The sequence below is a fragment of the Oncorhynchus masou genome, chromosome 16 (genome assembly GCF_036934945.1).
Source record: "Oncorhynchus masou masou isolate Uvic2021 chromosome 16, UVic_Omas_1.1, whole genome shotgun sequence".
NCBI lineage: Eukaryota > Metazoa > Chordata > Actinopteri > Salmoniformes > Salmonidae > Oncorhynchus > Oncorhynchus masou.
Genome location: NC_088227.1, coordinates 44,127,444 through 44,151,373, shown reverse-complemented (window position 1 = coordinate 44,151,373; position 23,930 = coordinate 44,127,444). Strand labels below are relative to the sequence as shown.

Here is a 23,930-nt window from a genome sequence, read left to right as displayed (position 1 = left end):
ACAGCTGTGTGCAGGTTGGACAAACCAGACCAGAACCATTTAAATTAGCATTCCTTTTCAATCCAAACTGGTAAACTGGAACAAAGGCAAAACAATATTCTTGTTGCCGATTGATAGTGTGTTTGAAATCATATTCAGTTGCCATAACGGTCAGTTGATGGTACTCTGATGCTTCAGAGGCTGTTGATTGCCTACTGAGGCTGGCTCTAGCTAGTTAGCTCCGTTCTGTTCTAGCTAGTTAGCTCCATTCTGTTCTAGCTAGTTAGCTCCATTCTGTTCTAGCTAGTTAGCTCTGTTCTAGCAAGTTAGCTCTGCTCTGTTCTAGCTAGTTAGCTCCGTTCTGTTCTAGCTAGTTCGCTCTGTTCTGTTCTAGCTAGTTAGCTCCGTTCTAGCTAGATAGCTCTGTTCTAGCAAGTTAGCTCTGTTCTGTTCTAGCTAGTTAGCTCCGTTTTGTTCTAGCTAGTTAGCTCTGTTCTGTTCTAGCTAGTTAGCTCTGTTCTGTTCTAGCTAGTTAGCTCTGTTCTGTTCTAGACAGTTAGCTCTGTTCTGTTCTAGACAGTTAGCTCTGTTCTGTTCTAGACAGTTAGCTCTGTTCTGTTCTAGCTAGTCATCTCTGTTCTGTTCTAGACAGTTAGCTCTGTTCTGTTCTAGCTAGTCATCTCTGTTCTGTTCTAGCTAGTTATCTCTGTTCCGTTCTAGCTAGTTATCTCTGTTCTGTTCTAGCTAGTTAGCTCTGTTCTGTTCCAGCTAGTTAGCTCTGTTCAGTTCTGTTCCAGCTAGTTAGCTTTGTTCTGTTCCAGCTAGTTGTTCTGTTCCAGCTAGTCAGCTCTGTTCTGTTCTAGCTATTAAGTTATGTTCTAGCTAGTTAGCACTGTTCTGCTCTATTCTGTTCTACTCTAGCTAGTTATCTCTGTTCTGTTCTAGCTAGTTAGCTCTGTTCTGTTCCAGCTAGTTAGCTCTGTTCAGTTCTGTTCCAGCTAGTTAGCTTTGTTCTGTTCCAGCTAGTTGTTCTGTTCCAGCTAGTCAGCTCTGTTCTGTTCTAGCTATTAAGTTATGTTCTAGCTAGTTAGCACTGTTCTGCTCTATTCTGTTCTACTCTAGCTAGTTAGCTCTGTTCTGTTCTAGCTAGTTAGCTCTGTTCAGTTCTGTTCCAGCTAGTTAGCTCTTTTCTGTTCTAGCTAGTTAGCGCTGTTCTGTTCTACTTTGGTGTGTTTTACTTTGGTCTGTTCTACTCAAGCTAGTTCTCTGTTCTGTTCTACTCTGTTCTGCTCATGAATGTAATTGAAAATCCCAATTAGTGTCTACTGTGGAGAAATCTTTCACACGCACTTAGATTTGACAGGGTCTGTGATGTCTGTGTGAACGTGTATCACAAGAATAGAGCCAAGGAAGCATTTCACACGCCAGATTGTTCAGAAGTGTGTGTGTGTGTGTGTGTGTGTGTGTGTGTGTGTGTGTGTGTGTGTGTGTGTGTGTGTGTGTTCTATAATGGATATTAGAGTTGAACCAATTGCCCTAACTGTAAGCCATACAAAAGATCAACAGCGAAACTACTGGACTAATTTGGACATTATTTGACAGTCACTTTTTTTTTTTTACAAACAAATAAGTTCATTTCTTTACGGTTCTAATTTGTTATATTATAAAGAGTAATAATACATCTAGTTTTTGTTCAATTCTGAACAAAACAATAATGAATTAGCTTGTTTTGAGGTGTATCCCTTTTGTTGTCGCTCAAACCACATCAAAACAATCGATGTATCGTTATAAAAGGACCCCCCACAGCCTTTAACTCACACCTGTTTCCAATTATCTGTTTGGTTTCTAATCTATTAAACTTCACAGAGAGAAAGATTGAGAGCGGCAGAGAGAGAGAGAGAGAGAGAGAGAGAGAGAGAGAGAGAGAGAGAGAGAGAGAGAGAGAGACAGAGAGAGAGAGAGAGACAGAGAGACAGAGAGACAGAGAGACAGAGAGACAGAGAGACAGAGAGACAGAGAGACAGAGACAGAGAGAGAGAGACAGAGAGAGAGACAGAGAGAGAGACAGAGAGAGAGACAGAGAGAGAGACAGAGAGAGAGACAGAGAGAGAGACAGAGAGAGAGTGAGAGACAGAGAGAGAGAGATATTGAATTATCTTGGACTGATGGGAGATGGTGTGGTATGGATCTGTGTTTGGACACAAGACTCCCTGTGTGTGCTTGCGTGTCTCCGCTTCAAAAAGGACCTGACGACCTAACTAACCAAGTCATTAAATCCTCTATCAAACAACAAGCATGTAATAACCCTCGCTCAGATCTCTCTCAGATGGATAAATGTTGCTGGATCTCTGACGCGCACCGTGACCCAAATAGCAATACCCAAGACACCCAACTATATCATATAATAACCCTCCATGCAGGTTCGACTTATTGTTTAGGGCCTGAAGGAGGAAGCAATGGCCTTAATAAATGTATGCTGCTGAAACAAGTTGGGACATAATCAAGAAGTGGGTTAACCTTTACTTGAGTTACTAGCTAGGCCTATAACACGTTTCACATATGAAGAGGGTGTGTGTGTGTGTGTGTGTGTTCAGAATCCTGAATCTGGTCGGATATTCAAGTTTCACTGCGGGCTAGCCCGCAAAAAATATTTAACATTCTTTCAATCCGTTGGGTCGGCTCACGGTTCAAAACAACTACGTTGCCGGTCGGAAACATTTTAAATCAAGATAATATACTTTTTAAAAACACTGGAGTTTGTTGCATTGGGTTGGGTTGTGAATTCCATTCTGTGACCGACAAAGCATTGAGTGTGTGTGGAGTCCTTGACTTGTGTGGTTCTAAAACCTTCTGATTTGTCCATGAACAGAGCTAACCCCCACCAGACGATTCTGTGAATGGTTTATCTTTTTAATGAGGCCTAAACTATTTGATTATCAAAACAATATGGCATTTAAATGTTATGTTATAGTAAGGCTAATTTTGAAGGCACATTTTTCTCAAAGCGATTTGAGTGACGCGTTACGCTCTGTGAAAAATAGAAAATTATATTACATGCAGACAAATTAATTAATGCAGGGAAGGTTAATAGTAACAACGGCCTAATATAACATCAGAATAGAAACGATTGCCAAACATTGACAGACACTCCGTAGACCTATATGCAATAGAACAAGACACGGTACATATACAGGAGTCGAGATCATACGAATCTGAATAGAATATTGTAATGCAATATAATCCAGGTCAACTGGAATGGAGTTTGTTATAATGAAGCAACAATGTGAAATAATCAGAATATTTTTGTTGTTGTTGATGTTGTTGCTGTTGTTGTGGCCACCCAGTGAATACACTTTAGAATGCTGATCCTGGTGGAGAAGACACACACACACACACACACACACACACACACAGGTCTGCATGTATTATGTCATGCCCTGTTTCCTTCTCTCTCTCTCTCTCTCTCTCTGTGTGTGTGAGACTGCCTTCAAAGGACCACATTAAATTACCACTTTGGACGGGCAAGATTGCGCTACATATGATTTACAAATTTGAATATATGAAGTTACTTACTTTGAAGATATTGTGATTGGGCCTGAATAGGAGATGAGCCTGAATAGGAGTTGGGCCTAAATAGGAGTTGGGCCTGAATAGGAGTTGGGCCTGAATAGGAGTTGGCGATTGGTAGGCTAAATTCAGTGTACTCCATTTTCCTAAAGTCAGACTCCTCCCACACACCAACTCATTTTCCTCAGCTTCAGAAACATCTGCATTCACCACATGTTATCCCTTAGTTATGTTCTCGACTTGTATCGAGGGAATTGTTCTAGAAAACATTTTATTCATAAAAATATGTTAAAAAAAAATGCATTTTAGTATTCAAAGAGGAAAAACGTGTTTATGCACTATGCATATCCTGAAGTGTCTTAACAAAATTAAAATCAACATTTTAAGACTGACTTCATTCGGTGGATGACTGCTTGAAGAATCACAAAAATATTGTCATTTGTTTAACACTTTTGTTGGTTACTACATGACTCCATATGTGTTATTTCATAGTGTTGATGTCTTCACTATTATTCTACAAATGTAGAAAATAGTTAAAAATAAAGAAAAACCCTTGAATGAGTGGTTGTGTCCAAACTTTTTGTCACACCCTGATCTGTTTCACCTGTCTTTGTGATTGTCCCCCCCCCCTCCAGGTGTCGCCCATCTTCCCCATTATCCCCAGTGTATTTATACCTGTGTTCTCTGTTTGTCAAGCCTACCAGCAGTTTCCCTTGCTCCTGTCTTTTTCCTAGTTTTCCTGGTTTTGACCATTCTGCCTAGCCTGACTCTGAGCCTGCCCTGACCCTGCCTACCCTGACCCTGAGCCTGCCCCTGCCTGCCCTGACCCTGAGACTGCCTGCCCTGACCCTGCATGCCCTGAGCCTGACCCTGACCCTGAGCCTGCCTGCCCTGACCCAGAGAAGAGAAGCTTTTTTTGTCTTTTTGCCTGAACTGACAAAAAATAACATCAATAATCAATAACAGGAGACGCACTGTCACATTTCATCATGACACACCCTGGGGCGGTAAAGGGTAGCCTAGCGGTTAGAGCGTTGGACTAGTAACCGGAAGGTTGAGAGTTCAAACCCCCGAGCTGACAGGGTACAAATCTGTCGTTCTGCCCCTGAACAGGCAGTTAACCCACTGTTCCCAGGCAGTCATTGAAAATAAGAATTTGTTCTTAACTGACTTGCCTGGTTAAATAAAGGTAAAATTAAAATTAAAAAAACAATGAGGTCTTGTTTCTGTTCCAGCATGTACAGCTGTGGTGAGGAGAGAGGCGTGAGGAGAGAATATGAGAATACCAACCAAGATGTATAGTAAAAGCTGAGGATGTTTCCCTTCATCCCCCCTCAAATCCCCCCTCCCTCCCACCCCTGTCCCCACCCTCCTCCCATCCACAGCCTCAGTGTTTGTTTTGCAATCGTTCAAGTCTGGCCTGAGGTGGTTTTCAATGCACACACACTCATTAAGAAACACACACAGCACCCCCACCACCACCACCATCCGTTTGACGTCCCTAGTATGGGCACAGAAGAGGACAATTATTACTGGGCTATGAAGGGAACTGTTTGTCAGATGGATAGAGAGAGACAAAGAGAGAGACAGAGAGGGAGTCTCCTCGGACAGGAGAGAAGGGAAAAGGAGGGGGCAAGAAGAAGATAGGGGACTGGAGAGGAGGTGATGGAGAGGAGAGGAGGTGATGGAAAGGAGGGGGTGATGGAGAGGAGAGGAGGATGAAAGGGAAGGATGATTCCCCTGGCCCGTGGTCTGCTGTAGCTGATAAGAAGGCCTGCTGATCCGTCTTAACATACACACACTTGGATAAGACAAGATATACACAATCAACCCCCTCTTTCCAACACACACTCCCCACTGGGAACAGACCTCAGTTCAACATCTAGTTTTGATTTCCACTTGGTTGAGTTCTCAACTAATGTGAATTTAACATGACATTAACAAAAAACATTCAGCATGTCATTGGATTTAGGTAAAAAAATAAAATAATTGCGCATAAGTTGATTACGTTTTTGTAAATGCATTTAGTTTTCCACGTTGATTCAATATCATCACAGATTTTTTATTTATTTTTTGGTTGGGGGGGGGGGGGTTGAAATGACTTGGAAACAACATTGATTCAACCAGTTTCTGGCCAATTGGTCTCTTATCCTGTGCGACAGGCCCAATCCCACTGATCCTAGTCCAGAAGACCAAATGAGGATCAGAGACTAGTCTGTATTACAATAACCTGGACCAAACACACATGCTGGCAGGCATATTAAGGTACATTTTCAACCTCTCCTTGACACAGTCTGTAGTTCCCACTTAAAATGACCACCATCATTCCTGTTCCCTGGAAGTCTTAAGGATTCATGCCACACTGACTACCAGCCTGTAGGACTCACTGTAATCAGGAAGTGCTTTGAGAGGCTGGTTATGGCAACACATTATCTCTACCCATCCCAGACCTACTCTAATTTACATACCACCCCAACAGATCCATAGACGACGCAATCTCAATTGCACACCACACTGCCCTCATCCACCTAGATAAGAGGAACACCTATGTAAAAATGCTGTTCATTGACGACAGCTCAGCGTTCAACACCATAGTGCCCTCACCCACCTAGATAAGAGGAACACCTATGTGAGAATGCTGTTCATTGACGACAGCTCAGCGTTCAACACCATAGTGCCCTCAACCACCTAGATAAGAGGAACACCTATGTGAGAATGCTGTTCATTGACGACAGCTCAGCGTTCAACACCATAGTGCCCTCAACCACCTAGATAAGAGGAACACCTATGTGAGAATGCTGTTCATTGACGACAGCTCAGCGTTCAACACCATAGTGCCCTCACCCACCTAGATAAGAGGAACACCTATGTGAGAATGCTGTTCATTGACGACAGCTCAGCGTTCAACACCATAGTGCCCTCACCCACCTAGATAAGAGGAACACCTATGTGAGAATGCTGTTCATTGACGACAGCTCAGCGTTCAACACCATAGTGCCCTCCAAGGACCCTGGGACTGAACATCTCCAACATCTGCAAATGGATCCTGGACTTTCTGACGGGCCACCCCCCCCCCCCCCGAGTGGGTGAGGGTAGGCAACAACACCTCCGCCACACTGACCCCCAACACGGGGGCCCCACAGGGTTGTGTGCTTAGTCCCCTCCTGTACTCTCTGTTCACCCATGATTGCGTGACGACTCCAACACCATCATTAAGTTTTGCTGACGACACGACGATGGTGGGCCTGATCACGATGGTGGTCCTGTGTGGCTCAGTCGGTAGAGCATGGCGCTTGCAACACCAAGCGTCGTGGGTTCGATTCCCGCTAGGACCACCCATATGTAAAAGTAGTGGCCCCAGCCGACTTGTAAGTCGCTTTGGACAAAAGCGTCTGCTAAATGGGATATATATATATATATCACGGACGGTGTTGAGTCAGCCTTCAGGGAGGAGGTCAGAGACCTGGTAGTGTGGTGCCTCGTCACCTCCAACAGTACTGGGACAGTGACACATTTTTGTTGTTGTTGTTTGCACTTTGGATTTGAAATGATACAATAACCATGAGGTTAAAGTGCAGACGGTCTGCTTTAATATGAGGGTATTTTCATCTATATCGGGTGAACCGTTTCGAAATTACAGCACTATTACGACCCCTCTATGGAAAGATGAGACTCTCGCGAACACGTCGGTTGTTTTGTTCTAGGTTTCTGAATGGCACTTTGTGACATCGGCTGATGTAATAAAAGGGCTTTATAAAAAACATTTGATTGATTGATGCTTGAAAACCATTGGTTTGAGTTTCTTACTGTGGGTCTCATCTCATCCAAAAAGTTGACTCAAGTTTAGACAAAAAAAAAGCACCTGCGTGATCTTCAAGACTCTGTTCGTTGGACAGATGTACTTTTGACTCAACTTTTTAGAAGTTATACTTTTTTTAACTCATCAAATATACTTCCAAAATATTATTTCATTTTTCCTGAGACCTGTATTTGTGATCCACCAGATCTTTTCAGTCTTGTGTTCTAACATCTGAAATTGTGTTTTTACATTGGAAAGAGGTATAGACTCAAGAGTTTCAAAATGGCAATTTACACATAAATGTAAGTAAATTGTCAAGTCCTTTGTCTGTAGTCGTTTCCTTTGTGTGTCAGACCCAAGTAAGACAAGCTGTCGCCATTGGCATCAGCTAATTAGGCTCCTATTAAATCAAATATCTAATAATATAATAAATGTAGACACTGTATCTACCTCCATCACTCCAGTATCCCTGTACATTGTTAATATGGTACAGGAACTGACCCCTGACCCCTCTATACAGCTTCTTTCTCATGTTCTTTTTTTTTATTGTGCGTTGTTGTTCTGCCTTGTTATTTTTAGGGCAAGAAAGGCATTTCACTGAACTTGTGCATAAGGACATTAAATGTTAAGGATTGGACCGTTTTCTTTTTAAATTTTCACCTAAAATGACATGCACAAATCTAACCTGCCTGTAGCTCAGTAGCTGAAGCAAGGATTTGCATATTCTGGATACCATTTGAAAGGAAACACTATGAAGTTTGTGGAAATGTGAAATTAATGTAGGAGAATATAACACATTACATCTTGTAAAACATAATATAAACCAAAAAACAAACATGTTTTTTCTATTTTTTTGTGTCGTTTCATCAACTTTGAAATGAAAGAGAAAGACCATACATTGAGATAGGATTCTAGGTGTAATGTAGATGTTGTCCACAAGATGGCAGCAGTGTGTGTGCAACAGTACAGACTGATCCAGTGAATTATTCCTTCACGACACAATATTTTGTATCAAGTTTGCCAGGAGTTTGCCCAAATGTGCCGAATTGGTCAATTGATACATTTTCAAGTGCGTAACTATAATAAACAACATACATTTACTCTCAGGAATGTTGGAACATTAGTTTCCCTTCAGATAATACACAAACCGTCACACATCTAGATGGCTGGGGAGGGGGAGGGCAGACAGCGGTGCAGTCAAACTGTAGATCCCAGGTCCTACATTTGAATATAAAAAAATGTATTTTATCAAACAAAAGTATGCTACTGCACTGTTGGTTAAGGGTGTACAGTTTGATTTGATTACATTTTATCTCTGGGACCCTCAGGCTGTCAAATCAGAGCAAGATTACTGAATGTAAGTACATTATTTACCTTCACATGGGAATGTATCAAAACAGTTGCCGTGACAATAGCGTGGTTTTTGCTTTAATAGCTACTGTAAATTGGAGAGTGCAGTTAGGTTAACAAGAATGTAAGCCCATATCAGACATGTCTATGTCCCGGAATTGGTTGTTGTTTACAATGTCATTCTTGTCACATTATCGCATATTGAGCAACAACTGTGCCGGTTTAGGGACACAGATTCCGTAGAGGTTAAAACTTGAAACACACACACCATCACATAGGGGGGAGCCTCATCCTCACATACACACCATCACGTAGGGGGGAGCCTCATCCTCATATACACACCATCACGTAGGGGGGAGCCTCACAGGGATAGGGTTAGGGTTAGGGATAGGGTTTATTACAAATGAAAAACAGAACTTATTTACATAAGTATTCAGACCCTTTGCTATGAGACTTGACATTGATCTCAGGTGCATCCTGTTTCCATTGATCATCCTTGATATGGCTCTACAACTGGATTGGAGTCCACCTGTGGTAAATTCAATTGATTGGACATGATTTGGAAAGGCACACATCTGTCTATATAAGGTCCCACAGTTGACAGTGCATGTCAGAGCAAAAACCAAGCCATGAGGTCAAAGGAACTGTCCGTAGAGCTCCGAGACAGGATTGTGGCGAGGCACAGATCTGGGGAAGGGTACCAAGAACACAGTGGCCTCAATCATACTTAAATGGAAGAAGTTCAGAACCACCAAGATTCTTCCTAGAGCTGGCAGCCTGGCCAAACTGAGCAATAGGGAGATAAGAGCCTTGGTCATGGAGATGACCAAGAACCCGATGGTCACTCTTGACAGAGCTCCAGAGATCCTCTGTGGAGATGGGAGAATCTTCCAAAAAGACAACCATCTCTGCAGTACTCCACCAATCAGGCTTTCATGGTAGAGTGGCCAGACGGAAGCCACTCCTCGGTAAAAGGGACATGACTGCCCCCTTGGAGTTAAAGGATTCTCAGAAAATGAAAAACAAGATTCTCTGGTCTGATGAAACCAAGTGTTACGGATACAGGTGTCCTGTGTGTATTTGTTTTCTCTCCTTCTGTCACAGGTACCACTCATTAGTCGCCAATCTGAAGACACACCGGCTCCTTTTCCCTTACCCAATCACATTCTCTTTCCCTTGGTTTAAAAGAAACCCAATCAGTTGTCTCTGGAGTTCTCTCTCTTTTGTTTTTGTGCCTACATCTCACTTTGTCCGTTATCCTGTAAGTATGTATTGTTGTGGTGTTTGACTGTTTGTTTGTTGGTGTGAAAAGGGGATACCAAGCCAAGTCGCCCATGGGCATACATTACCTGTAGGAAAATATTGTCTAAATACCCTAGTTAGAACTGGGCGGACCACCCACTGTATTGTATTGGTTAGTTAGCTAGGTCTTATTGAAGCGGGTAAAACTAGCTTAGGGTTTTTTTTATATGTATTATTTATTTTCTTGGGTCCAGCTCAGTCCCTTTCATCCCACACCCCATTACCGTGTGTTTAAAATCAACCCGACGTGTTTGACGGTAGGTTGAAGTTGTCTGTGGAATTATTTTACTCCTCACTGTTCCTTTTCACTGTGATTTCCATGAGATTTGTTACGGGTCTCATCTCCGTCCCCCTGGACTGCAGGGCCAAAGGGGTTCGTAACACCAAGATTGAACTCTTTGGCCTGAATGCCAAGCGTCACATCTGGAGGAAACCAGGCACCATCCCTACGGTGAAGCATGGTGGTGGCAGCATCATGTCTGGAGGAAACCTGGCACCATCCCTACGGTGAAGCATGGTGGTGGCTGCATCATCCTGTGGGAATGTTATTTAGCGGTAGGGACTGGGAGACTAGTCAGGATCAAGGGAAAGATGAACAGAGCCAAGTACAGAGAGAGCCTTGATGAAAACCTGCTCCAGAGTGCTCAGGACCTTAGACTGGGGCGAAGGTTCACCTTCCAACAGGACAACGACCCTAAGCACACAGCCAAGACAGCCAAGTCTCTGAATGTCCTTGAGTGGCCCAGCCAGAGCTCGGACTTGATCCCGATCGATCATCTTTGGAGATACCTGAAAATAGCTGTGCAGCGACGCTCCCCATCCAACCTGACAGAGCTTGAGAGGATCTGCAGAGAAGAATGGGAGAAACTCCCCGAATACAGGTGTGTCAAGCTTGAAGCATCATATCCAAGAAAGGCTGTAATCACTGCCAAAGGTGCTTCAACAAAGTACTAAGTAAAAGGACTGAATACTTATGTAAATGTGATATTTCATGTTTTTATTTTTATAAATTTGCACAAATTTCTAAAAACCTGTTTTTGCTTTGTCATTATGGGGTATTGTGTGTAGATCGATGAGGGGGGGGGGGGGGCAATTTCATATATTGTAGAATAAGGCTGTAACGTAACAAAATGTGGAAAGGTCAAGGGGTCTGAATACTTTCCGAAAGCACTGTGATCGACCGGATGGATTCGGGGAAATAGGGATACCGAGTCAGTTGTCCAACTGAAAAGTGTCTTCCATATTTACAACCAACCACTCTGAATCAGAGGGGGGCGGCCTTAATCGACATCCACGGGGGAACAGTGGGTTAACTGCCTTGCTCAGGGGAACAGTGGGTTAACTGCCTTGCTCAGGGGAACAGTGGGTTAACTGCCTTGCTCAGGGGAACAGTGGGTTAACGGCCTTGCTCAGGGGAACGGTGGGTTAACTGCCTTGTTTAGGGGAACAGTGAGTTAACGGCCTTGATCAGGGGAACAGTGGGTTAACTGCCTTGCTCAGGGGAACACACGGGGTTAACTGCCTTGCTCAGGGGAACAGTGGGTTAACTGCCTTGTTTAGGGGAACAGTGGGTTAACTGCCTTGCTCAGGGGAACAGTGGGTTAACTGCCTTGCTCAGGGGAACAGTGGGTTAACTGCCTTGCTCAGGGGAACAGTGGGTTAACTGCCTTGCTCAGGGGAACAGTGGGTTAACTGCCTTGTTTAGGGGAACAGTGGGTTAACGTCCTTGCTCAGGGGAACAGTGGGTTAACTGCCTTGCTCAGGGGAACAGTGGGTTAACTGCCTTGCTCAGGGGAACAGTGGGTTAACTGCCTTGCTCAGGGGCAGAACGACTAATTCTTTACCTTGTCAGCACGGAACCATTCAGCGTAAAAGCACCCTATTCCCAATAGTGTGGGCTTTGGTTAAAGGTTGTGCACTATAGGGAATAGGTTGCCATTTGGAACACAAATTGGCCAAGCTACTGGAGGGCTCCCTCTGCTTATTGCTACTGAGGTGAGACGCGCTGTGGCTGAGACCCTACTGAGCTGAGACCCTACTGAGCTGAGACCCTACTGAGCTGAGACCCACTGTGGCTGAGACCCTACTGAGCTGAGACTCTACTGAGCTGAGACCCACTGTGGCTGAGACTCTACTGAGCTGAGACCCACTGTGGCTGAGACCCTACTGAGCTGAGACCCTACTGGGATGAGACCCTACTGTGGCTGAGACCCTACTGAGCTGAGACCCGTTGTGGCTGAGACCCTACTGAGCTGAGACCCACTGTGGCTGAGACCCTACTGAGCTGAGACCCTACTGGGATGAGACCCTACTGTGGCTGAGACCCTACTGAGCTGAGACCCTACTGAGCTGAGACCCTACTGAGCTGAGACCCTACTGAGCTGAGACCCTACTGAGCTGAGACCCTACTGAGCTGAGACCCACTGTGGCTGAGACCCTACTGAGCTGAGACCCTACTGAGCTGAGACCCTACTGAGCTGAGACCCTACTGGGCTGAGACCCACTGTGGCTGAGACCCTACTGAGCTGAGACCCTACTGGGCTGAGACCCTACTGAGCTGAGACCCTACTGAGCTGAGACCCTACTGGGCTGAGACCCACTGTGGCTGAGACGCTACTGAGCTGAGACCCTACTGGGCTGAGACCCTACTGGGCTGAGACCCTACTGAGCTGAGACCCACTGTGGCTGAGACGCTACTGAGCTGAGACCCTACTGAGCTGAGACCCACTGTGGCTGAGACCCTACTGAGCTGAGACCCTACTGGGCTGAGACCCACTGTGGCTGAGACCCAACTGGGCTGAGACCCTACTGGGCTGAGACCCTACTGGGCTGAGAACCTACTGAGCTGAGACCCTACTGGGCTGAGACCCACTGTGGCTGAGACCCTACTGAGCTGAGACCCACTGTGGCTGAGACCCTACTGGGCTGAGAACCTACTGAGCTGAGACCCTACTGAGCTGAGACCCACTGTGGCTGAGACCCTACTGAGCTGAGACCCACTGTGGCTGAGACCCTACTGGGCTGAGACTCTACTGAGCTGAGACCCTACTGAGCTGAGACCCTACTGAGCTGAGACTCTACTGAGCTGAGACTCTACTGGGCTGAGACCCGTTGTGGCTGAGACCCTACTGAGCTGAGACCCTACTGAGCTGAGACCCTACTGAGCTGAGACTTGACTGAGCTGAGACCCTACTGGGCTGAGACCCTACTGAGCTGAGACTCTACTGGGCTGAGACCCTACTGAGCTGAGACCCTACTGAGCTGAGACCCTACTGGGCTGAGACCCTACTGAGCTGAGACTCTACTGGGCTGAGACCCTACTGAGCTGAGACCCTACTGAGCTGAGACCCTACTGGGCTGAGACCCTACTGGGCTGAGACTCTACTGGGCTGAGACCCTACTGAGCTGAGACCCTACTGAGCTGAGACCCTACTGGGCTGAGACCCTACTGGGCTGAGACCCTACTGGGCTGAGACGTTCTCTATGATGTCGTATTGTTTACCTGTATATGGAGACATTCTCTATGATGTCGTATTGTTTACCTGTATATGGAGACATTCTCTATGATGTCGTATTGTTTACCTGTATATGGAGACATTCTCTATGATGTCGTATTGTTTACCTGTATATGGAGACGTTCTCTATGATGTCGTATTGTTTACCTGTATTTGGAGACGTTCTCTATGATGTCATATTGTTTACCTGTATTTGGAGACGTTCTCTATGATGTCATTATGATGTCGTATTGTTTACCTGTTTATGGAGATGATCTTTATGATGTCATTATGATGTCGTATTGTTTACCTGTATTTGGAGACGTTCTCTATGAGGTCATTATGATGTCATATTGTTTCCCTGTATATGGAGACGTTCTCTATGATGTCATTATGATGTCGTATTGTTTACCTGTATATGGAGACGTTCTCTATGAGGTCCAGTGTCTCCGTGTCTGTGAGGATGATTCCTTTAGGAGAAATGGTCAGGGTCACCTTACGGAACTTCTTAGCACTGGCCCGGGCCTGAGATGACGCAAACACACACAAGAAGGAATTATAATCTGGCTGTGTCCACAATCACATCCTATTCCATATACTTCACTAAACATTTAGTGCACCACATAGGGAGTAGCTACCAAAGTAGTGCACTATATAGGGAGTAGCTATCATTTTGATAGTAGTGCGAATATAGGGAGTAGCCACCATTTTGATCGTAGTGCACTATATAGGGAGTAGCTAGGAGAGGAGAAAAAAAGAGGAAGAAAGGAAGAGAGGGGAAGAGAGGAGAAGAGAGGAAGAGGAGGAGAGGAGAGAGGAGAGGACAGGAGAGGACAGAAGGAGAGGAGGAAAGGAAGAGAGGAAGAGAGGAGAGAGAGGAAGAGAGGAGAGAGAGGTGTGGCCTCCATCCCCTGTAGACACTAACAGGCCTCCTCCCTGTAGACACTAACAGGCCTCCTCCCTGTAGACACTAACAGGCCTCCTCCCTGTAGACACTAACAGTAGCATGGAGCTAACAGGCCTCCTCCCTGTAGACACTAACAGGCCTCCTCCCTGTAGACACTAACAGTATCATGGAGCTAACAGGCCTCCTCCCTGTAGACACTAACAGGCCTCCTCCTTGTAGACACTAACAGGCCTCCTCCCTGTAGACACTAACAGGCCTCCTCCCTGTAGACACTAACAGGCCTCCTCCCTGTAGACACTAACAGGCCTCCTCCCTGTAGACACTAACAGGCCTCCTCCCTGTAGACACTAACAGGCCTCCTCCCTGTAGACACTAACAGGCCTCCTCCCTGTAGACACTAACAGGCCTCCTCCCTGTAGACACTAACAGGCCTCCTCCCTGTAGACACTAACAGGCCTCCTCCCTGTAGACACTAACAGGCCTCCTCCCTGTAGACACTAACAGGCCTCCTCCCTGTAGACACTAACAGGCCTCCTCCCTGTAGACACTAACAGTATCATGGAACTAACAGGCCTCCTCCCTGTAGACACTAACAGTAGCATGAAGCTAACAGGCCTCCTCCCTGTAGACACTAACAGTAGCATGAAGCTAACAGGCCTCCTCCCTGTAGACACTAACAGTAGCATGAAGCTAACAGGCCTCCTCCCTGTAGACACTAACAGTAGCATGAAGCTAACAGGCCTCCTCCCTGTAGACACTAACAGTAGCATGGAGCTAACAGGCCTCCTCCCTGTAGACACTAACAGTAGCATGAAGCTAACAGGCCTCCTCCCTGTAGACACTAACAGTAGCATGAAGCTAACAGGCCTCCTCCCTGTAGACACTAACAGTAGCATGGAGCTAACAGGCCTCCTCCCTGTAGACACTAACAGTAGCATGAAGCTAACAGGCCTCCTCCCTGTAGACACTAACAGGCCTCCTCCCTGTAGACACTAACAGTATCATGGAACTAACAGGCCTCCTCCCTGTAGACACTAACAGTAGCATGGAGCTAACAGGCCTCCTCCCTGTAGACACTAACAGGCCTCCTCCCTGTAGACACTAACAGTAGCATGAAGCTAACAGGCCTCCTCCCTGTAGACACTAACAGGCCTCCTCCCTGTAGACACTAACAGTATCATGGAACTAACAGGCCTCCTCCCTGTAGACACTAACAGTAGCATGGAGCTAACAGGCCTCCTCCCTGTAGACACTAACAGTAGCATGGAGCTAACAGGCCTCCTCCCTGTAGACACTAACAGGCCTCCTCCCTGTAGACACTAACAGTAGCATGGAGCTAACAGGCCTCCTCCCTGTAGACACTAACAGTAGCATGGAGCTAACAGGCCTCCTCCCTGTAGACACTAACAGTAGCATGGAGCTAACAGGCCTCCTCCCTGTAGACACTAACAGGCCTCCTCCCTGTAGACACTAACAGTAGCATGAAGCTAACAGGCCTCCTCCCTGTAGACACTAACAGTAGCATGAAGCTAACATGCCTCCTCCCTGTAGACACTAACAGTAGCATGAAGCTAACAGGCTTCCTCCCTGTAGACACTAACAGTAGCATGAAGCTAACATGCCTCCTCCCTGTAGACACTAACAGTAGCATGAAGCTAACAGGCCTCCTCCCTGTAGACACTAACAGTAGCATGAAGCTAACATGCCTCCTCCCTGTAGACACTAACAGTAGCATGAAGCTAACAGGCCTCCTCCCTGTAGACACTAACAGTAGCATGAAGCTAACAGGCCTCCTCCCTGTAGACACTAACAGTAGCATGAAGCTAACAGGCCTCCTCCCTGTAGACACTAACAGTAGCATGGAGCTAACAGGCTTCCTCCCTGTAGACACTAACAGTAGCATGGAGCTAACAGGCCTCCTCCCTGTAGACACTAACAGGCCTCCTCCCTGTAGACACTAACAGTATCATGGAACTAACAGGCCTCCTCCCTGTAGACACTAACAGTAGCATGAAGCTAACAGGCCTCCTCCCTGTAGACACTAACAGTAGCATGAAGCTAACAGGCCTCCTCCCTGTAGACACTAACAGTAGCATGGAGCTAACAGGTTTTTTTTCTGCCAGGTTCGGTCCCTGGGTTTAGATGTGACCTCAGCTGATGGAAAATGACTGACAAACAATTATCATAATAACACTGTTTAGGATGCTTGGTTTCCAAGGGAACTGGGAGACAATGTGTTATTTCTCCTACAGTAAATCAATTGAATCTTACTCCAGCCAGCTGGTCTGGCTGGGGGTCTGATTGAGTTGTGTGTGTATTGATGAGTAGTGAATAGGAGACAGACAGACAGACAGACAGACAGACAGACAGACAGACAGACAGACAGACAGACAGACAGACAGACAGACAGACAGACAGACAGACAGACAGACAGACAGACAGACAGACAGACAGACAGAAAGAAAGAAAGAAACTGGGGGTCATTTAAATGCTTTCATGTGTATTTGTCCCAGTAGGTGGTTATAGAAATAACAGTTTGATTATAGCTTCAGAAAACATAATAAAACATTTAAAAAATAGTAAAACAGCCTAGTGTTAAATGGATGGTTTGGTGAATTAATGTCCAGACAGACAGACAGACCACCCTTGAGTTGCAAGGCTGCTGTGTTGTGCTGTTAAGTTGGTGTGTGTGTGTGTGTGTGTGTGTGTGTGTGTGTGTGTGTGTGTGTGTGTGTGTGTGTGTGTGTGTGTGTGTGTGTCATGTAGTTATGTTGTAACTGGAGCACATTGGGCTGGTGACAGATAATCCTGGTCTCAGTGTGTTTCCAATATGACCTTCATGCTAACATGCTAACACTGTCTGGATCAGTAGACCAGAGCACTAGCACAATGCTTGGATTCAGAGTATCTGGATCAGTAGACCAGAGCACTAGCAGCTTGGATTCAGAGTATCTGGATCAGTAGACCAGAGCACTAGCAGAATGCTAACATGCTAACACTGTCTGGATCAGTAGACCAGAGTACTAGCAGAATGCTAACATGCTAACACTGTCTGGATCAGTAGACCAGAGCACTAGCAGAATGCTAACATGCTAACACTGTCTGGATCAGTAGACCAGAGCACTAGCACAATGCTTGCATTCAGAGTATCTGGATCAGTAGACCAGAGCACTAGCAGAATGCTTGGATTCAGAGTATCTGGATCAGTAGACCAGAGCACCAGCAGAATTCTAACATGCTAACACTGTCTGGATCAGTAGACCATAGCACTAGCAGAATGCTAACATGCTAACACTGTCTGGATCAGTAGACCAGAGCACTAGCACAATGCTTGGATTCAGAGTATCTGGATCAGTAGACCAGAGCACTAGCAGAATGCTAACATGCTAACACTGTCTGGATCAGTAGACCAGAGCACGAGCACAATGCTTGGATTCAGAGTATCTTATGAGGCCATCAAATCAACACAGGATGTAATTTGATCCGCTGAAAAGGATTAGTAGACTGTAAATATAATAATAATACATTTAATTTGTAAAGCGCTTTTCTCAAACCCGAGGCGCTAATAAGTCTTTGTCAATAAACTATGGACTATCATACTACTCTAGGCGGGCAGGTAGGCAGGCAGGCAGACAGACCCTAACTCACCGTAGAGACTATCCTGTGTATGGCTGCAGCGGCCATGTCCTCTCCTTTAGGCTGTCCCACCAGAGTCATCCCCAGGTACTTGACCTGGAAAACCATCCCTTCCAATAGGGTCTCCTTGGTGTCTGTCCAGTTCTCCGGCAGCTCTGATTGGACAGAAAACACAACGCGTGTACAATTAATGGGATGTGATTGGACATATGGTTAAAAAGTTAAATTTGTGATTGGGGACGAAATGTGATTGGTGGAAATACAGTATAGAAAGCAAAATATCAACCAATGTAAATATAGCAAAAAATACCATGTATGTACACTGAACAAAAATATAAAAAACGCAACATGCAACAATTTCAAAGATTTTACTGAGTTACAGTTCACATCTATTTAGTTATTTATCTATTTATTTCACAGTGGTTATTCTAGTGGTTAGAATGTTGGACTAGTAACTGAAAGGTTGCAAGTCCAAATCCCTTGAGCTGACAAGGTACAAATCTGTCGTTCTGCCCCTGAACAGGCAGTTAACCCACTGTTCCTAGGCCGTCATTGAAAATAAGAATTTGTTCTTAACTGACTTGCCTGGTTAAATAAAGGTAAAATAAAATACATAAAACATGATGGGGAATACAAATATGCATCTGTTGGTCATAGATGCCTTCAACAAGGGGCGTGGAGCAGAAAACCAGTCAGTATGTGGTGAGACCACCAATTGCTTCATGCAGTGTGACACATCTCCTTCACATAGAGTTGATCAGGCTGTTGATTTGTGGCCTGTGGAATGTTGTCCCCACTCCTCTTCAATGGCTGTGCAACGTTGTTGGGATATAGGCGGGAACTGGAACACGCTGTCGTACACGTCGATCCAGAGCATCCCAAACATGCTCAATGGGGTGACATGTCTGGTGGATATGCAGGCCATGGAAGAACTGGGACATTTTCAGCTTCCAGGAATTGTGTACAGATTCTTGCGACATGGGGCCGTGCATTATCATGCTGAAACATGAGGTGATGGCGGTGGATGAATGGCACGACAAGGGGCCTTAGGATGTTGTCACTGTATCTCTGTGCATTCAAATTGACATTGATAAATTATAATTGTGTTTGTTGTCCGTAGCTTATACCTGCCCATATCATAACCCCACCATGGGGAACTCTGTTCACAATGTTGACATCAGCAAACCACTCGCCCACACAACAACATACATGCTGTCTGCCATCTGCTCAGTACATTTGAAACCGGGATTCATCACTAAAGAACTTCTCCAGCGAGCCAGTGGCCATCGAAGGTGAGCATTTTCCCACTGAAGTCGGGTTACGACGCCAAACTACAGTCAGGTTAAGACCCTGGTGAGGACGACGAGCACGCAGAGGGGTTTCACTGAGACGGTTTGTGGAGAGTGGCTGGTCTTAGACGATCCCGCAGGTGAAGAAGATGAATGTGGAGGTCCTGGGCTGGTGTGTTACACTTGGCCTGCGGTTGTGAGGCCGGTTGGATGTACTGCCAAAGTACATCGAAAATCTCAAAAATGAAATTGGCAGAGAAAAGAACATTAAATTATCTGGCAACTGTTCTGGTGGACATTCCTGCAGTCAGTATGCCAATTGCACACTCCTTCAAAACTTGAGATATTGTGTTGTGTGACATAACTGTACATTACATTTTAGAGTGGCCATTTATTGTCCCCAGCACAAGGTGCACCTGTGTAATGACCATGCTGTTGTATCAGCTTCTTGATATGCCACAACTGTCAGGAGGGATGGATTATCTTGAGAAAGGAGAAGTACTCACTAACAAGGAGAAATGCTCACTAACAGTGATGTAAACAAATTTCTGCATAAAATTGAGAGAAAGACAAATACGCTTCTCGTGTGTATGGAACATTTCTGGTTGCTGTCAGCCAAGCTGATCTGACCCATTCTGATGACATAGGTTACAGTCATTCTATAATTTATTAAATATATATTTTTTCTTAATCAGTCTACACACAATACTGTATAATGACAAAACTAACAGGTTTGAAAAAATTTGGGTAAATATATTAAAAATATTAATCAGAAAGTGCATGCAGTTTTTTTTATTTTATAAAAACCTATTTTCGATTCATCTTTATAGGGTATTGTGTGTAGATTGATGAGGATTTTATATATTTAATCCATTTAGAATAAAGCTGTAACGTAACAAAAAGAGGAATTTTTTATTTAACCTTTATTGAACTAGGTAAGTCAGTTAAGAACACATTCTTATTTTCAATGACGGCCTAGGAACAGTGGGTTAACTGCCTGTTCAGGGGCAGAACGACAGATTTGTACATTGTCAGCTCGGGGGGTTTGAACTTGCAACCTTCCGGTTACTAGTCCAACGCTCTAACCACTAGGCTACCTGCCGCCTCTACACTCTAACCACTAGGCTACCTGCCACCTCTACACTCTAACCACTAGGCTACCCTGCCGCCTCTACACTCTAACCACTAGGTTACCTGCCACCTCTACACTCTAACCACTAGGCTACCTGCCACCTCTACACTCTAACCACTAGGCTACCTGCCGCCTCTACACTCTAACCACTAGGCTACATGCCACCTCTACACTCTAACCACTGGGCTACCTGCCACCTCTACACTCTAACCACTAGGCTACCTACCTCCTCTACACTCTAACCACTAGGCTACCCTGAATAAGGGATGGGGTCTGAATACTTTCTGAATGCACTGTATATTGTTTTCCCTACAGGTTATAGAAAAGAGAAGAAGCTTTTGAACTATATACCTATTCAGCCTACAGTCCTACAGAATATGGGAAATTTCTCTTAGTATTTGCCCAGTAGGTTTCCTCAAGGAGAAAGCCCCCCACTTCTATCTCAAAGATAATAAAACAAAAACCCCTACAGTAACGTCAGCAAAAACAGTAATTACTAGGGTTTGTGCGTATCCATACGCTCATATCGTCCTTCTCTCACACCGGGATTTACGATAATACCGGTTTAGTTAGTCCACAAGGGATGGACGCCAAAAAAACACACAAAATAGAATTAGGCGTCTATTACCAGAATACTAACAGAATTTGCACAAGTAATAGCGAATTTCTATGGACGATCCTAGCTAAATATGCTTTTGTAATTCTAGAATGCGAATGTTTGTAGAATGTCAACTAACGATAAGCAGCCAAAGAAGAAACACACGAAAGGTTTTTTGTTTTTTAAGTTCGAGCGATAATAAATGCTTTTTGCATCGGTTTGCTTCTAATATTTCAATATGTGTGTTTTATTTTTTTCAATTTCTCGCGGGTCTTGATGTGGTTATTTCAATGAAACCATTGTTCTCCAGTGTTTTTCTTCCTTGGTAGGTTTTGAAATGAAAAAGTAACATCACTCCTGTAAAATGTATTGGACGTTCAGGAGATTCGATTCTCACTGCAACTTCACCAGACAGCCCCTGAATTCACTCCCCACTGGGAACCTCAACATCAGATCTGACTGCGTGCTGTAGAGTGGGGATGGAGTAGACAGATGCTGTAGATAGGGTGGGGGTGGGGATGGAGTAGACAGATGCTGTAGATAGGGTGGGGGTGGGGATGGAGTAGACAGATGCTGTAGATAGGGTGGGGGTGGGGATGGAGTAGACAGATGCTGTAGATAGGGTGGAGTGGGGATGGAGTAGACAGATGCTGTAGATAGGGTGGAGTGGGGATGGAGTAGACAGATGCTGTAGATAGGGTGGAGTGGGGATGGAGTAGACAGATGCTGTAGATAGGGTGGGGGTGGGGATGGAGTAGACAGATGCTGTAGATAGGGTGGGGGTGGGGATGGAGTAGACAGATGCTGTAGATAGGGTGGAGTGGGGATGGAGTTGACAGATGCTGTAGATAGGGTGGGGGTGGGGATGGAGTAGACAGATGCTGTAGATAGGGTGGAGTGGGGATGGAGTTGACAGATGCTGTAGATAGGGTGGGGGTGGGGATGGAGTAGACAGATGCTGTAGAAAGGGTGGGGATGGAGTAGACAGATGCTGTAGACAGGGTGGGGGTGGGGATGGAGTAGACAGATGCTGTAGAAAGGGTGGGGATGGAGTAGACAGATGCTGTAGACAGGGTGGAGTGGGGATGGAGTAGACAGATGCTGTAGATGGGGTGGGGGTGGGGATGGAGTAGACAGATGCTGTAGATAGGGTGGAGTGGGGATGGAGTTGACAGATGCTGTAGATAGGGTGGGGATGGAGTAGACAGATACTGTAGATAGGGTGGAGTGGGGATGGAGTTGACAGATGCTGTAGATAGGGTGGGGGTGGAGATGGAGTAGACAGATGCTGTAGATAGGGTGGGGGTGGAGATGGAGTAGACAGATGCTGTAGATAGGGTGGGGATGGAGTAGACAGATGCTGTAGATAGGGTGGGGATGGAGTAGACAGATGCTGTAGATAGGGTGGAGTGGGGATGGAGTTGACAGATGCTGTAGATAGGGTGGGGGTGGAGATGGAGTAGACAGATGCTGTAGATAGGGTGGGGGTGGGGATGGAGTAGACAGATGCTGTAGATAGGGTGGAGTGGGGATGGAGTTGACAGATGCTGTAGATAGGGTGGGGATGGAGTAGACAGATACTGTAGATAGGGTGGAGTGGGGATGGAGTAGACAGATGCTGTAGATAGGGTGGAGTGGGGATGGAGTAGACAGATGCTGTAGATAGGGTGGAGTGGGGATGGAGTTGACAGATGCTGTAGATAGGGTGGGGGTGGGGATGGAGTAGACAGATGCTGTAGATAGGGTGGGGGTGGGGATGGAGTAGACAGATGCTGTAGATAGGGTGGGGGTGGGGATGGAGTAGACAGATGCTGTAGATAGGGTGGGGATGGAGTAGACAGATGCTGTAGATAGGGTGGGGATGGAGTAGACAGATCCTGTAGATAGGGTGGAGTGGGGATGGAGTAGACAGATGCTGTAGATAAGGTGGGGATGGAGTAGACAGATGCTGTAGATAAGGTGGGGATGGAGTAGACAGATGCTGTAGATAGGGTGGGGATGGAGTAGACAGATGCTGTAGATAGGGTGGGGATGGAGTAGACAGATGCTGTAGATAGGGTGGAGTGGGGATGGAGTAGACAGATGCTGTAGATAAGGTGGGGATGGAGTAGACAGATGCTGTAGATAAGGTGGGGATGGAGTAGACAGATGCTGTAGATAGGGTGGGGATGGAGTAGACAGATGCTGTAGATGGGGTGGAGTGGGGATGGAGTAGACAGATGCTGTGGAGTGGGGATGGAGTAGACAGATGCTGTAGATAAGGTGGGGATGGAGTAGACAGATGCTGTAGATAGGGTAGAGTGGGGATGGAGTAGACAGATGCTGTAGATAGGGTGGGGGTGGGGATGGAGTAGACAGATGCTGTAGATAAGGTGGGGATGGAGTAGACAGATGCTGTAGATAAGGTGGGGATGGAGTAGACAGATGCTGTAGATAGGGTAGAGTGGGGATGGAGTAGACAGATGCTGTAGATAGGGTGGGGGTGGGGATGGAGTAGACAGATGCTGTAGATAGGGTGGGGATGGAGTAGACAGATGCTGTAGATAGGGTGGGGATGGGGTAGACAGATACTGTAGATAGGGTGGAGTGGGGATGGAGTAGACAGATGCTGTAGATAGGGTGGGGGTGGGGATGGAGTAGACAGATGCTGTAGATAGGGTGGGGGTGGGGATGGAGTAGACAGATGCTGTAGATAGGGTGGGGGTGGGGATGGAGTAGACAGATGCTGTAGATAGGGTGGAGTGGGGATGGAGTAGACAGATGCTGTAGATAGGGTGGAGTGGGGATGGAGTAGACAGATGCTGTAGATAGGGTGGGGGTGGGGATGGAGTAGACAGATGCTGTAGATAGGGTGGGGGTGGGGATGGAGTAGACAGA

At 45.8% G+C, this 23,930-nt stretch overlaps 1 protein-coding gene across 1 annotated transcript in view; it reads right to left on the bottom strand.

Moving 5' to 3' along the window:
* Nucleotides 1-23,930, bottom strand: part of si:dkey-71h2.2 (low density lipoprotein receptor adapter protein 1) — a 137,053-nt gene that overhangs the window by 49,244 nt on the left and 63,879 nt on the right. The window contains exons 2-3 of the mRNA XM_064990511.1: nt 18,047-18,189; nt 13,904-14,016 (exon numbers count right to left, since the gene is read on the bottom strand). Of these exons, the coding sequence (XP_064846583.1) occupies nt 13,904-14,016; nt 18,047-18,189 (256 nt within the window). The remainder of the gene's footprint in view (nt 1-13,903; nt 14,017-18,046; nt 18,190-23,930) is intronic.